General features: G+C 62.3%; 1 protein-coding gene across 1 annotated transcript; it reads left to right on the top strand.

Annotated features, from left to right (window-relative positions):
• The first annotated feature begins 233 nt into the window (after positions 1 to 233).
• On the top strand, positions 234 to 12557 carry SNX33 (sorting nexin 33). The gene is made up of 2 exons (XM_004611748.2): positions 234 to 2808; positions 11494 to 12557. Exons 1-2 carry the CDS (start codon positions 1347 to 1349, stop codon positions 11745 to 11747), a joined length of 1716 nt encoding a protein of 571 aa, XP_004611805.2. The 5' UTR covers positions 234 to 1346; the 3' UTR covers positions 11748 to 12557.
• The last annotated feature ends 1565 nt before the right edge of the window (positions 12558 to 14122 follow it).

The following is a 14122-nucleotide window of genomic DNA, read 5'->3' as shown; positions in this document are numbered from 1 at the left end:
CGCGGCTCCCGCATCCCGCGCCGGGCGCCCCAGGCCCGGGGAGGCGGAGCCGGGCCGTCCCTGCCCAGCCCGGACGCACGGAAGTGCCGTAGAGTTTGCCCAATTCCCCAGCCTGCTTTTCCTCTCCCTCCTCTCTCCACCCCTCACCTCCCCCCTCGCTATTCCCTCCTTCTCCGGGACGCCACCTCCCGGAATCGCTTTTTTTTTTTTTTTTTTTGTTTTGAAGCTGGCTTCTCCCAGGCGGCGCTCGGGGACTGCGAGTGCCGGGGAAGAAGCCGGGCTGGGGGCGCAGCCCGGCGCCCACCGGTGGGACCCCGCGAGGCGCGGACGCACAGACCGACGGCCCGGCGCACCCTCTGCCCGCCGCAGCTCGCTCTCCAAACTCCCGCTGAGTTGTGCGTGTGCACGCGAAGGGTGGGGGCGGGGGTCCGGGCGCTTCCCGCGGGGGGCTGCCTGGGGAGAAGGGTTTCTGGACTCGGAGAAGGGTCAGCTGCAGGCTCGGAAAGTGCCGAGGAATTAGGCAGACAAAAGAGGCCACTCAGCTAGTGGCCAGAAACTGCCCGGGCACCTCGTCGCGCCCCCCTCCATCGCGAGGGTGGGGGCTGACCACTTGGGGGTCGCGGGGGCAGCGACGGAGAGGGAGCTGGAACTCGGGGGACCTGGCGGGGCCGGGGTGGACGGGTCGGGGGTCTGTTGTGTAAGCCTCGGTCCTTGTTTTCGGCGCCTGGCTCCTTGTGAAGCCGGATGCATCCACCCTTGGACTGGATTCAGGAGGCTGCTGCTTTTCTTCTTGCCCCTCTTGGATTTTCTGGATGTTTGAAAACCCAGTGGCCCAGGAGGAGGAGGAGGAAGGAGGAAGGAGCAGATCTGCGGAGGAATGTGAGCGCCTCCCAAGGCCTTAGGAGCCAGAAGGAGCTGGGAGCCAGCGCGTCTGTGCCGGGGTCTGGAGCCGAGCGGGGCTTCGCGAGGATTCTCCGCGAGTTCTGAACGTCCTTCCCAAGCGAAGAGTGGGCTTTCTGCCGTCTGGGGGCCAGTTTCTCCCAGTCACTCAACTTTTATTTTTCTGGAAGTGAGAGGAAGGGAGGCTGGGAGCCCCTCTGGGGCTGCCAAGGGACTATGGACATGCACCCGCGCCGCTCCCAGGCGAGACCTGACCAGGCAGTTTCTGGGCCCCAGACGTTGCTTTGAAGACGCGGAGGCTGGACAGCATCTGTGGGTGCCAGAACCTTAGGACCGGGAGCTCGAGCTGCTGTGTGACTGTGCCTGCACTGCTGCTGCATTCACGGACCCTCCAGGGGGCCGGGAGAAGGACCCTTTCCTTCTCCCTCTCTGCCACCCAGCTAGCCATGGCACTGAGGGGCCGAGCCCTGTATGACTTCCGCAGCGAGAACCAAGAGGAGATTAGCATCCAGCAGAATGAGGACCTGGTCATCTTCAGTGAGACCTCGCTGGACGGCTGGCTGCAGGGCCAGAACAGCCGGGGCGAGACGGGGCTCTTCCCCGCCTCCTACGTGGAGATCATCCGTGGGGGCCCCGGCGCCAACCACGCCGACTACTTCAGCAGCGCTACCTCTGCTGTGTCTCTGGGTGCCCAGGTGAGCTGGTACGACAGCCCCTCCAGGGGCGGCGTGGGCAGTGGCTTCCTCTCCAACCAGGGCAGCTTTGAGGAGGAGGATGACGACGACTGGGATGACTGGGACGATGGGTGCACAGTGGTGGAGGAGCCTCGGGCCGGCGGGCTAGGCACCAACGGGCACCCCCCTCTCAACCTCTCCTATCCTGGCGCCTACCCCAGCCAGCACATGGCCTTCCGGCCCAAGCCGCCCCTGGAGCGGCAGGACAGCCTGGCGTCCGCCAAGCGGGGCAGCGTGGTGGGGCGCAACCTCAACCGTTTCTCCTGCTTCGTGCGCTCGGGCGTGGAGGCCTTCATCCTGGGTGACGTCCCCATGATGGCCAAGATCGCCGAGACCTACTCCATCGAGATGGGCCCTCGGGGCCCCCAGTGGAAGGCCAACCCCCACCCGTTCTCCTGCTCCGTGGAGGACCCCACCAAGCAGACCAAATTCAAGGGCATCAAGAGCTACATCTCCTACAAGCTCACGCCCACCCACGCCGGCTCCCCCGTCTACCGGCGCTACAAGCACTTTGACTGGCTCTACAACCGCCTGCTGCACAAGTTCACTGTGATCTCCGTGCCGCACCTGCCCGAGAAGCAGGCCACGGGCCGCTTCGAGGAGGACTTCATCGAGAAGCGGAAGCGGCGGCTCATCCTCTGGATGGACCACATGACCAGCCACCCCGTGCTGTCGCAGTACGAGGGCTTCCAGCACTTCCTCAGCTGCCTGGACGACAAGCAGTGGAAGATGGGCAAGCGCCGGGCGGAGAAGGACGAGATGGTGGGCGCCAGCTTCCTGCTCACCTTCCAGATCCCCACGGAGCACCAGGACCTGCAGGACGTGGAGGACCGGGTGGACACCTTCAAGGCCTTCAGCAAGAAGATGGACGACAGCGTCCTGCAGCTCAGCACCATTGCGTCGGAGCTGGTGCGCAAGCACGTGGGGGGCTTCCGCAAGGAGTTCCAGAAGCTGGGCAGCGCCTTCCAGGCCGTCAGCCAGGCCTTCCAGATGGACCCCCCCTTCAGCTCCGAGGCGCTCAACAGCGCCATCTCGCACACAGGCCGCACCTATGAGGCCGTCGGGGAGATGTTTGCCGAGCAGCCCAAGAATGACCTCTTCCAGATGCTTGACACACTGTCGCTCTACCAGGGCCTGCTTTCCAACTTCCCCGACATCATCCACCTGCAGAAAGGTAACTGGGGCGCTGGGGGCCCGGGGCTGCCCGGGACGGCCTGGCACAGGCCAGTCTTGCTCTCTCGCCTCGTGCCTTCATTCAGAAAGTGTCTGGGGGGCCCTGCAGAGTGGCCAATGCTGTCCCAGGTGCCAGGATGTTGTGGGGTTGGGCCTGGCCCTTGTTTTCGCACCACTGCTTGTTGGGTCATTCACTCACTCATTCATTCATTCATTTAGTTCTGTTTCTTTTTAAACTTTCTTGTTTAGGTTTTAATCTGCACGCAGTGGTGCTCAGGGCTTGCTCCTGGCTCTGTGCTCAGGCATCACTCCTGGACCATATGAGATGTTGGGGATTGAATCTGGGTTGGCCATGCACAAGGCAAGCACCCTCCCCTCTGTCTTGTTGCTCCAGCCCCGGTTTCTGTCTCACTGACGCATTTACCCACAGTGCTCTCGCTGTGCCTGCAAGGAATCAGGCTGGGCTCTGGGAACCTGCAGACGACCAGGGCTGGACCCTATCTGTGAGGATCCCACAGGCTTCTGGAGGGGCGGGAGGGTCCCGGTCCAGATACCGAGAGCACTGCACATACCCGCCGTCTCGCTCTGCTGGCACACCCGGTCCCTTTGCAGCTCCCGACCTGTTCCCACAGCCCGTCGTCCTATCTGTAAGCGCTTATCTGCGTGCTGGAGGGTGGCTGCCCGTGCTCTGCAGATGAAGACGCTGATGTCCACAGCGGGTGGTTTGCACAGAGAACCTGGAGTCCTGGCGGGCTGTTCTTTCCTCCTGCGCCTCCCTGAGGACATGGCCATGTCGGCCTCCTGCCAACCCCAGCCGTGTTTTCACTTCTCACACGGCCTGCTCGGGTGGGGGGGGCAGGGGGGGAACAGGATGGGCCCCTACGTGTTAACTGTCAAGGAACTGCCAGAGAAGTGACTCACCCGGGTCATGCTGGGGCACCCGGCTGGGCTGGGAGGAACCAGGGGTCCGTGGCATGACCCACAAAGCCCATCCAGCTCCCCGTTTCTGGGCCTGGCTCTCTTGCCTGGGTGGTGAGTCAGGGCCTGGCCCCGCAGGTGGCTGGGTGCTGGGGACAGAAGGGAGAGCAGATGCCGGGAGAGGTGTGGTGCTCCCCGGGGCTGCTTGGTAACTCAGGAAGAACGTCGGCGCAGGGTGTGGGGCTGACTCGAGGCCCCCGGGCCCTGAGGTCAGGCCTGGCGTGGGGACCTTTCCTCTGGGTGGGGCCCGGAAGCGGGCCTCTGGCGGGGCCCGGGGGAGGGCAAACGCCACCCCGACCGTAGCACCCCGAATGGAGTCAGCTCGCTTAGCAGGAGGTGCCAGACTGTGGCGCCCAGCCTCTCTGCCCCCTCACTTTCTCTGCCTTTCTCCTCTGGTCGCCATAGTTTCGCTCCTCTTTCCCAGTTCTTGCAGCTTTCGGAGACGCTGAGTCCCCCTCGGGTGCTGCCCCTGGTTGGCTGTGCACCCCTGGGCGGCGCCTTCCCCTCTCTGAGCCTGAGCTTCTGGTGCTGTCAAACCCAGGCAGCTCCTGGGGCCGGGAAGGAGGAGGGAGTCCCCCGGAGGGTCTCCTGGAGGAGGGTGGCGACGCCTTTGGTTTGGCTGGAGCCGCCGTGGGGAGGGAGAGGCCCGGGCAGGCAGGCCCACTGGGGCAGGTGTCTCCCTGGGCGGAAGTGGGGCCGTGTGCGCTGCTGCGCTCGGGCCTGGGAAAGCTGGTTCGACCAGCTCCCTGGATGGCGGCTGCTGTGTGGGCCGAGGAGGAGGAGCAGGGCACAGTGTTGAAACAGTGCCCCGTGCTGTGCCCGGGACCCTCGCCCTGGGTAGGGCTGGGCGGGAAGGAGATCCCACAGCCAGGCCCGGGCTGAGGGAGGCCCCCACTGGGTTTCCACCAGAGGTGTAGAGGGAGTGGGGCGCCCCACTCTCTGCAGGGGTGCATGGATCTCAGGCCAAGGCCACGCCCCTTCCCAGGCCAAAGGTCGCCCCCCCAACCCTGCGCCCAGCCCAGCTCAGGGCTGTGCACTGCCACTCCCAGGCCTGGGACCCCCTAGTGAAAGAGGGACCTGGAATCTGGATGAGACACCATTGGGCAGGTTTTGGGGGACCACAGCCTGGTTGGGGTGGGGGTCCCATGCAAGCAGAAGAAGGAGCTTGGGCGGGAGCGATAGGAAATCGGGGAGGGCGTTTGCCTTGCATACAACCAACCCGGGTTTGATCCCCAGCATCCCATAGGGTCCCCCAAGTGCCACCAGAGGTAATTCCTGAGTGTAGAGCCAGGAGTAAGCCCTGAGCATCTCTGGGTGTGACCCAAAAAGCCAAAAGCAGAAAGAAAAAAAATAAAGAAAAGAGAAAGGAGCCGAAGGAGCTCACTGGGCCCTGGGCCCGGGAGACTGCAAGACGGCAAGTGTGTGACAGAGGCCTCAGCAGGCAGGAGAGGGGAGGCCCGGGTGGGGTCAGGACACGTGCCTGTGCTCTCTGAGGCCTCTGCGAGAAGCTCCTCTCCATGTCAGTCTAACGGGCTGTGGGTGCACCTAGAGCATCCCCACCTGCGTGCCCACTGCCCCAGCCCTGGGTCTCAGCCAGATAATTTTTAAAAACATTTTATTTTTTTAACTGTCACTGTCATCCCATTGCTCATCGATTTGTTCGAGCGGGCACCAGTACCATCTCTCATTGAGAGACTTTTTTTTTTCTTTTTGGGTCACACCTGACAATGCACAGAGGTTACTCCTGGCTCTGCACTCAGGAATCACCCCTGGTGGTGCTCAGAGGACCATATGGGATGCTGGGAATCAAACCCGGGTTGGTCGTGTGCAAGGCAAACACCCTACCCGCTGTGCCATCACTCCAGCCCCTCATTGATAGACTTATTTTTACTGTTTTTGGCATATCCAATACGCACAGGTAGCTTGCCAGGCTCTGCCTCGCGGGCTCGATACTCTTGGTAGCTTGCCGGGCTCTCCGAGAGGGGCGAAAGAATCGAACTCGAGTTGGCCGAGTTAAAGGCAAATGCCCAACCGCTGTGCTATCGCTCCAGCCCCAAAACATTTTATTTCTTTATTTTAAATTTTATTGAATCACCGTGAGATAGTTACAAGCTTTCATGTTTGGGTTACTATCACACAATGATCAAACACCCATCCCTCCACCAGTGCACATTCCCCACCACCAATATCCCGGGTATAACCCCCCTTACCCATTCTCCCCTTGCCTCTATGGCAGACAATATTCCCCATACTCTCTCTCTACTTTTGGACATTATGGCTTGCAACACAGACACGGAGAGGTCATCATGTTTGGTCCATTATCTACTTTCGGCATGCATCTCCTATCCCGACTGATTCCTCCGGCCATCATTTTCTTAGTGATCCCTTCTCTATTCAATCTGCCTTCTCCCCTCCGCTCATGATAATTAACGGCACACACAGGGCAGTTTTGTTTATTTACTGATTTTTTTATTGGGGCCGCCCAGGCAGTGCTAACTGGGGGATCCTTGTGGAATCACATGGTGTCCAGATGGAATTAAGGACTCTGCATGCTTTGCATGTACCCCAGCCTTTTGCACCATCTCCCCTACCCCAAACAGGGCAGTTGTGGGGGTAAAGGGGACCTTTGTCGTCGCCCCTGTGGGACTGCAGGGCGGGACCTTGTACTAAGGCTCATCCCAAGTCTCAGAGACGGGTGTGGGCCCCTCGTTCAGGGATGAGGCTCAGGGAGGGGTCGAGAAGGAGAGCAGGCGCTCTGGCTGTGCAGTCCAGACTGTGTCCATTGTGCCAGACAGATGGAGGCGACACTCCCAGGGACCGGTGCCGGGAGATGCGCTGGGACAGAGCGGGAGGAGGCTCGGGTGCTCATGCAGCTGGCACCCTGCAGGAGGAGGCGGGCTGGGGACCACAGCAGGCATGGAGAGGCCATGGCGGCACCGGTGGCCGCCGCAGAGCCTAGGAGCTGCCTGGGGGTACGGAGCCCCAGTCTCTGACACTCCTTCCTCGTCTCCCTTAAACAGAGGGAATCTGGGGCTCGAGCAGTGGTTCAGTGGGTAGGGCGTGCACCTTGCACGCAGCTGACCCGGGTTTGATCCCCGGCACCCTCTGTGATCCCCCCGAGCACCACCGGGAGTGATCACTGAGCACAGAGCTAGGAGTATGTCCTCAGCACTGCTGGATGTGACCCTAAACAAATGGATAAAAAAAAGAGAATCTTGGGGCTGGAGTGATAGCACAGCGGGTAGGGCATTTGCCTTGCACGCAGCCAACCCGGGTTCGATTCCCAGCATCCCATACGGTCTCCCGAGCACCGCCAGGAGTAATTCCTGAGTGCATGAGCCAGAAGTAACCCCTGTGCATTGCTGGGTATGACCCAAAAGCCAAAAAAAAAAAAAAAGAGAGAGAGAGAGAGAGAGAGAATCTTATCTTTTGGAGCTACCACCAGCCGCTGCTTGTTGTGACTGAAAGACTGTGCGTCATACCCACAGAGTCTCTTTGGGACATGTCTGGTGGTACTTGTGGCTACTCCTGGCTTGGTGCTCAGTCTTAGTGCTGCTTGTGGGGAGCACGAGGTTCCTGGGCATTGGGTCTGTGATCCCCTGATGCAAAGCATGTGCTCAGTCCTGCCGAGCTGCCTCTGATCTCTGCACTCAGCCTCTTGTGCCCAAAGTCTGTTCGTTGCTGGGAACAGGAAGTCCAGCTCAGCCCCTGCTGGGACCCCCGACCTGGGCTGTGTTATCGCCCCATTTCGCAGATGTGGGGATGCTGACATCCTGGGCACTGTGAGCAGCTGCCAGCAGCCTCTTATCTGGCCTGTCCATCTGACAGCAGCGTCACCTGGGTCCCCGACCAGAGTTGGGGCCTGCTGGAGGTAACGAAGATGGGGCTGGACTCTGACTTTCTGTCCCAGTCGGGGCCAGGTGGAACCACCCCCAAGAGGTAGGTAGGACGGATGGATTAAGGCCAGAGAGATAGGACATGGCAGGGTAAATGCTTGCCTTGCATGCAGCTGACCGCAGTTTGGGTTTAATCTCTTGGCACCCGACATGTTCCCCTGAGCCCCACCAGGAGTGATCCTGGGTGGCCCCAAAACCCAAAAAAGAAGAGAAAAATTAAAAAATAGATGGAGGGGTTGGAGTGATAGCACAGCGGGTAGGGCATTTGCCTTGCACGCGGCTGACCCAGGTTCAAATCCCAGCATCCCATATGGTCCCCTGAGCACCGCCAGGGGTGATTCCTGAGTGCATGAGCCAGGAGTGACCCCGGTACATTGCTGGGTGTGACCCAAAAAGCAAAAAAAAAAAAATTGATGGAATGGCCTAGCTCTTAGGGAAACTTCTGGGATTCCTGGGGTCCTTCCAGTTCTCTTCCTGTCCCTGCCCCTAGCTCCCAGGCTCCTCGGCCGGTCCACTCTCAGGCTGAGTCCTCCGTGCACCACGCTGGACCGGCCTGAACATGGCCCCCCGGCTGTAGCTGGTCCAGGCTGAGTCACAGGGTAGAGCAGTGACAGCAGGTGTCTGCTAACAGTGGCAGTGGTGCCACTCCTGACCTGGGCCTCTGCCTCCTTGTCGGGGGCAGGAAGAGCCCTCCTGGGTGCGGGACCCCCTCCTCCCTGCCTCTCCCGGCCATAGCGCCAGGACCTCCTCGGTAGTAGTGGGGATCCAGGCTGGTCTGGTGGCTCCAGTGGGGGGTGATGTTTTCTTCCCCACCTCATTGGCGGTCCTGGGGATGGAGCCCATGACTCACACGCGTGAGTGAGGTAGCTGCTCCGCTGTGAGCCACTTCCCCGCCCGTACGGGGGCCTCTGGGGCCGAACTCTGTGCCTCTCGCTTTCTTGCTTGCTTTCTTGGGTCACCCCAGTGGTGCTCAGGGGTTACTCCTGACTATGTGCTCAGGAATCACTCCTGGGCTCCAGGGACCATAAGGGATGCCGGGGATCGAACCCAGGTCAGCCACTTAGATGGCAAGCACCCTACTTACTGTACTGTCCTGCCTCAGCTTTCTGCCTCTCTATGGACCCTGGTGGGTTTTTTTTTTTTTTGGTATTAGAGCTATATGGGGTGCCAGGAATCGAACCCTTGTCCGCTGCATGCAAGGCAAGCACCCTATCCACTGTACTATTGCTCCGGCCGCATCGCAGACTTCCTACCTCTTGGGTTTCTCAAGTCCCTGTGTCCCTTGTCTGGGCGGCACGGATGCCCCATTTGGAGACCGGGACCCCTCGGCAGGGCCCTGTCCCCCAGGCCTCACAGGCTTCTCTGTCTGGTGGCCGGAGCGCAGGGGGAGGAGCGGGGCCAGCTGGCCTGCAGAGCGTCCCCTGCTCTGACTCTCCAGCTGGGCCTCAGTGCTGGCTGGGGAGCGGTGGCCGCCCTGCTGTCCGGCCGATGTTGTTTGGGGCAGGAGTGGCAGGAGGACGGGCCAGCAGGGGCTGAAGCCGGGGAGACGGGCGGTTTTCTTTCTGGGCGCCGTGTGAGAAGCCCTGGCGCGTCTGACCCCTCCTGAGTGTCACCGTTAGTCAGCTAGGCGTGTCCTGGCCAGCAGCTGTGGAGGCTTCTAAAGGCCCGTGGGGGCTGCGGTGGGTGCCAACCCAAGCTCCGTCCCAGGCCCCACAGGAGCCCCTCACACTGTAGGGGCAGCCCTGGACGGCCGCCGAGCACTGCTGACGTGGTCCTGGTGGTCCCCAGCACCCCGGGGCCCAAGCCCCGCTGCATGGAAGCGTCTGTCCAAGAGGAGCCAGGAGTGGCCCTTGGGCCACTGAGCACTGCTTGGGAGCCTCCCTCAGACAGCAACAGCAGTGACAACAGCCCCACAGAAACAGGCAGCACTGTCACCAGGCCCACATTACCCACAGCTGGACAGTGTGCCAGGTCCCTGAGGGCGTGAGTGCGCGCGCGCGCGCGCACACACACACACACACACACACACACACACACACACACACACACACACACACACACACACACACACACACACACACACACACACACACACACACACACACACACACCCCTCTCTGAGTGTGGCCACTATAAAAACAGTGTACATTATAAAAATGGTGTTTTCCAGGGCCAGAGAGATAGTACAGTGGTTATGGCTCTTGCCTTACATGACGTCCAACCTGGGTTTGACCTCAGTACCAGACGTGGCCCTCAAATTGACCAGGAGTGATCCCTGAGCACAGAACCAGGAGAAGGCTCTGAGCACCGCTGGCCCAAAAAGCAAAAAGGAAACAGAGTCTCCCTCCAAGGCTCATGGAGGCCACCCACGGGGCAAGGGGGCCTGTGCAGTGAGGGAGCTTTCAGAAGTGTGGGCCTGTTCAGGGGCAGGCTGCCCCCCACCCCGCCCCAGCTCTCCCCTCGCCCCCTGGGAGTGTGTGCCGGCCACAGTGCATCAGCCTCCTCCTCCTCCTGTCTAGGAGTTCAGAACTGAAACTCACCTGCTCGTGGATTCATTCCGTTTCCCCCAGTCAACGCCCTTGTCCAGGTTACCCCTCTCATCTTCATCTGTCACTTTTTTGGGGGGTGGGGAGTGATATTTGGGCCCCACCCAGCTGTCCTCAGTGCTTACCCCTGGCTGCGTGCTCAGAGCTGGTGGTGCTCAGGGGACCGTATGCGGTGCCTAGAACTGAACGTGGATCTGCCGTGTGCAAGGCCAGAGCTTTGACTGTACTATCTCTCCAGCCCAGTGCGCTTGCTTTTGGTTTTGGTTTTGGGGATCACTCTTAGGAGTTCCCAGGAGATCATATGGGGAGCCAGGGATCAAATCTGGATCCTGTGCAATCTTTAATCCTGACCCAGCACTGTTTGCTTTGGTGTCTGGGGGACCACACTTGGCAGTGCTTAGGAGATACTCCTGCCTCTGTGCTCAGGGGTTCTCCTGGCGGTGCTAGGAGGAACAGATGCTGGGGGGTGGGGAGGGGTAGGGCCTGTGTGTATGGGGGAGGCTCACACAGAGAAACTCTGGGTGGCCTTTGAGGTGCTGCTGTCTGACCCGCTGACCTCTGGGAGACCCAGGGCGGGAGAGATGGGAGTGTACTGCTGAGGGGACTCGGAGCTGGCTCCTGGGTAGTGGCAGCACCCGATGGGGCTTTGCGCCCTGCCCGGAGCAGTGCCCTGAGGGTAGGAGCGAGCTGGGTGCATATGTGTTTGGGGTCGGTGTGGAAAGGGTGCAGACCTTCATCTGCTGCCAGCAGGGATTGCTGGGTGCCAGTTGCTCCCCAGGAGCCGTGGACACTCCCAGAGGCTGTGACCAGTTGGGGGTGGGGTGGCGGGGACTGAGACATCGGCCAGACCCGCTTGGCACACGTCTCCCAGGAGCTGTGCAGTGCCCGGCCCGGGAGGAGGCAGCCAGAGAGAGCCTGGGTGCAGGGAAGGCTTCCGGGAGGAGCCGATGTCTGCTGAGTTAGCCGCCGGGCTGAGGGATGGCGAGGCCTGAAGTGGGTCGGGGTGTGCCAGTCCTGGAAGTCCTGGCAGTGTGTGCAGGCCTGAGACTGGTCTGGGTGTGGCCGCCGGCCGAGCGCCAGCTCCAGAGGGAAGTCGGTGCATCCGGTTTGGGATGTCTTGAAGGTGAGTTTGGTGCAGGCATCCAGGAGGCCGCGTCTCGGTCTGGAGTCCCCAGCTCGAGGCCCGGGGGTCGCTGCCGGGGTGTGGCCGGCCTTTGGGAGGGAGGCTGAGCCCTAACGCCTTGTCCCCCCTCCTGCCGCTGCCAGGCGCCTTCGCCAAGGTGAAGGAGAGCCAGCGCATGAGCGACGAGGGCCGCATGGCGCAGGACGAGGCCGACGGCATCCGCAGGCGCTGCCGGGTCGTGGGCTTCGCCCTGCAGGCTGAGATGAACCACTTCCACCAGCGCCGCGAGCTCGACTTCAAGCACATGATGCAGAACTACCTGCGCCAGCAGATCTTCTTCTTCCAGCGCGTGGGGCAGCAGCTGGAGAAGACGCTGCGCATGTACGACAACCTCTGACCGCGCCTCACAGACCCCGGCCCGAGAGGGCTCTGGGAAGCCCCCCACCCCGCCAGGTGGGGCCCGGCACGGGGAGGGTGGAGCCGGGAACCCCTGGCTGGACCAGGGCCGTGGGTCAGTCACAGGCTGCAGGCCGGGGCCGTAGCATCCCCGAGTCCACACGCTCACGCGCCCGGCCACCCCCTGCTCCCCTCGGCAGACACCGGGGCCTGCCAAGTCCCCAGCCCAGGTCACACGCAGATTCAGACAAAGGTCATGCACAAGGCTGGTGGCAAATAAGGGGCCTCTGATACGCACAGATGGGACCCCTCGGTCCACCTGCAGGTGTGGCCACGGAGCCAGGGACACCTTGGCAGGGTGACAGGACCTGCCAGTTGGGGATAGGAGTGGGGCGACATGAGCCTCTTCCCTGGGCCCCAGATACCAGTATGAGTGGGGGACCCAGGAACCTGGGGGCCTCTGGGCAGGAGCACCCGCAGTTATTGGGGTTCACCAGCACTCGCTCTCCGCCCTCCGAGCAGCTCCAGCACCTCGCCCCTGTGTTACTGAGCGGGGGTGCAGGGCGAAGCCCAGGGTCCCGGGCCCTGCCCAGCGCCAGCCTCCCTCCCCCACTGCCGGTGCCGTCTCACCCAGGTTTACGTCCTCCAGGGGAGCCCCTGCGGCCCCACCCCAGTCCAGGGCATGGTCCAGCAGCAGGTTGGGGTGGGGGGACGGGCCCCCCGGAGGTCATGGCTGCTTCTGGCCACTGCTGCTTGAATTTCCTTTCCCCATAAACGTTTTACAGTGAAGTCGGCGCTGCGTGGCTGAGCCTCTGGGTCTGGGGGGTGGGGGGGAGCTTTCCTGGAGTTGGGGGGCTGCAGGTTCTGAGATTGTGGGGGTGCACAGTTGGCCTGGGGGTTGTTCCCAGGGAGGACCTGGCTGGTCACCCTGTTCAGGCTGGCCCTGCTCTCAGTGGACTGGGCTGGTGCAGGGCTGGGGGCTGAGGGGCGCCAGGGGGGGATGGGGGCTGTGCCCACTGGGAGTTCCTCACCCCTGGGTCTCGGAAGGGGGGTGCTGAGGCTGTGGCCTTCCCAAGTGGCCCTGACTGCCCAGCTGCGGTGGCCTCCCCGCTGGGAACTGAGGGGCCGCCCTGCTGTGCCCTGGGGGGTACTGAGGCTCAGGGTGGGCGAGGTGGGGTGCGGGCCGCGTGACTCCCCACGGCACCCCACTTAGGCAGAGCTTCCGGGCTCAGAGGAACTTCTGGAATGGGCCCTGGTCCCAGGTCAGGATGAGGTCAGCTTTGGGACTTTCTGTGGAATTTCCCCTCCCTCCCCCTCCTGCCGACCTTTTCCATCCTGTTCCGGGGCCGTCTGCCCTGAACATCTCCTCAGCTCTGACCTCTGAGGGGCTCTGGGGGCGGGGACTCCTTTCCCGGCCCACCCCGTTGAGGGGACCCGCTGCCCCTTGCCTCCCAGCCCCGGGTGTGGGGGGCTGCATGTCCCAGCAGAGCTTGGAGTGGGCAGAAGCAGCTTCTCTCTCAGGGGGAGATGGTTGGCGGGATTTGAGAGCTGGCTGCTCAGAGCCCCTTTCAGCTGGGAACTGGGGTGCAAGGGTGACCTCCAGGCTGGCCTCAGTCACAGGGGGAGCAGTTGGGCCCGGCTGCCTCCATTCCCTCCCTCCCTCTGCTGGGGGTGGGGGTGGGGCAGTCCCCTCTCTCTGCCGGACAGGACCTGGGTTGGGGGACCCCTGGTCTCTGGTCTCGGTCCAGTGGTCAGGAGTCAGCTTTGTTGGGGGTGCTGGGGTGTCGGCTGCCCCAAGCCCCTACCTTCCGTCCATGTGAGCCAGGCTGGGGTAGGCGGGTGGTCCCAGTCCCAGCTCCCCCACCCCAGCCCGCCTCTCACCCTGTGGCCCACATGAACGCACCCTCCCTGGTGGCACAAACACTCAGACACTGAGCACAAGGCCACACGTGCCTGGACGTCGTCGGCCCCCGTGTGGATGCGCCTGGACGGGCCCAGGCCCACTCCTGGACTGAGCCAACCCGGTCAGGTCCTCCCTACGCACGCGGGAAGTGGGCCTGGCCAGGGGAGGCAGCCAGCAGCCTGTGCCCTGGAGCCGGGCTGTCCCTGGGATAATGCTGCCCCGGAAGGCCCGACAAAGCTCCCTGCATCTCCCATCCTCCTTCTCGGGGATGTTTTGGGCCACACCCAGCAATGCCCAGGGGTTATTCTGCCTCTGCGCTCAGGAACCACTCCTGGCGGTGCTTGGGGGACCGGACCCAGGTCGGCAGTGTGCAGGGCGAGTGCCACCCTGCTGTGCTATCGCTCAGGCCCTCAACATCTCCCACCTCCTTGAATTCAAGCTGCTGCGTCTGTCCACGCAGGCAGGAGCCAGGA

Source organism: Sorex araneus, chromosome 3, assembly GCF_027595985.1.
Source record: "Sorex araneus isolate mSorAra2 chromosome 3, mSorAra2.pri, whole genome shotgun sequence".
Taxonomy (NCBI): Eukaryota; Metazoa; Chordata; class Mammalia; order Eulipotyphla; family Soricidae; genus Sorex; species Sorex araneus.
This window is presented reverse-complemented; position numbering and strand designations above follow the sequence as displayed.

Coding starts and splice junctions, on each gene's coding strand:
- SNX33 (XM_004611748.2), top strand. CDS start 1,347: ATGGCACTGAGGGGCCGAGCCCTGTATGACTTCCGCAGCGAGAACCAA. Junction 2,809..11,493: donor CATCATCCACCTGCAGAAAG/GTAACTGGGGCG, acceptor TGCCGCTGCCAG/GCGCCTTCGCCAAGGTGAAG.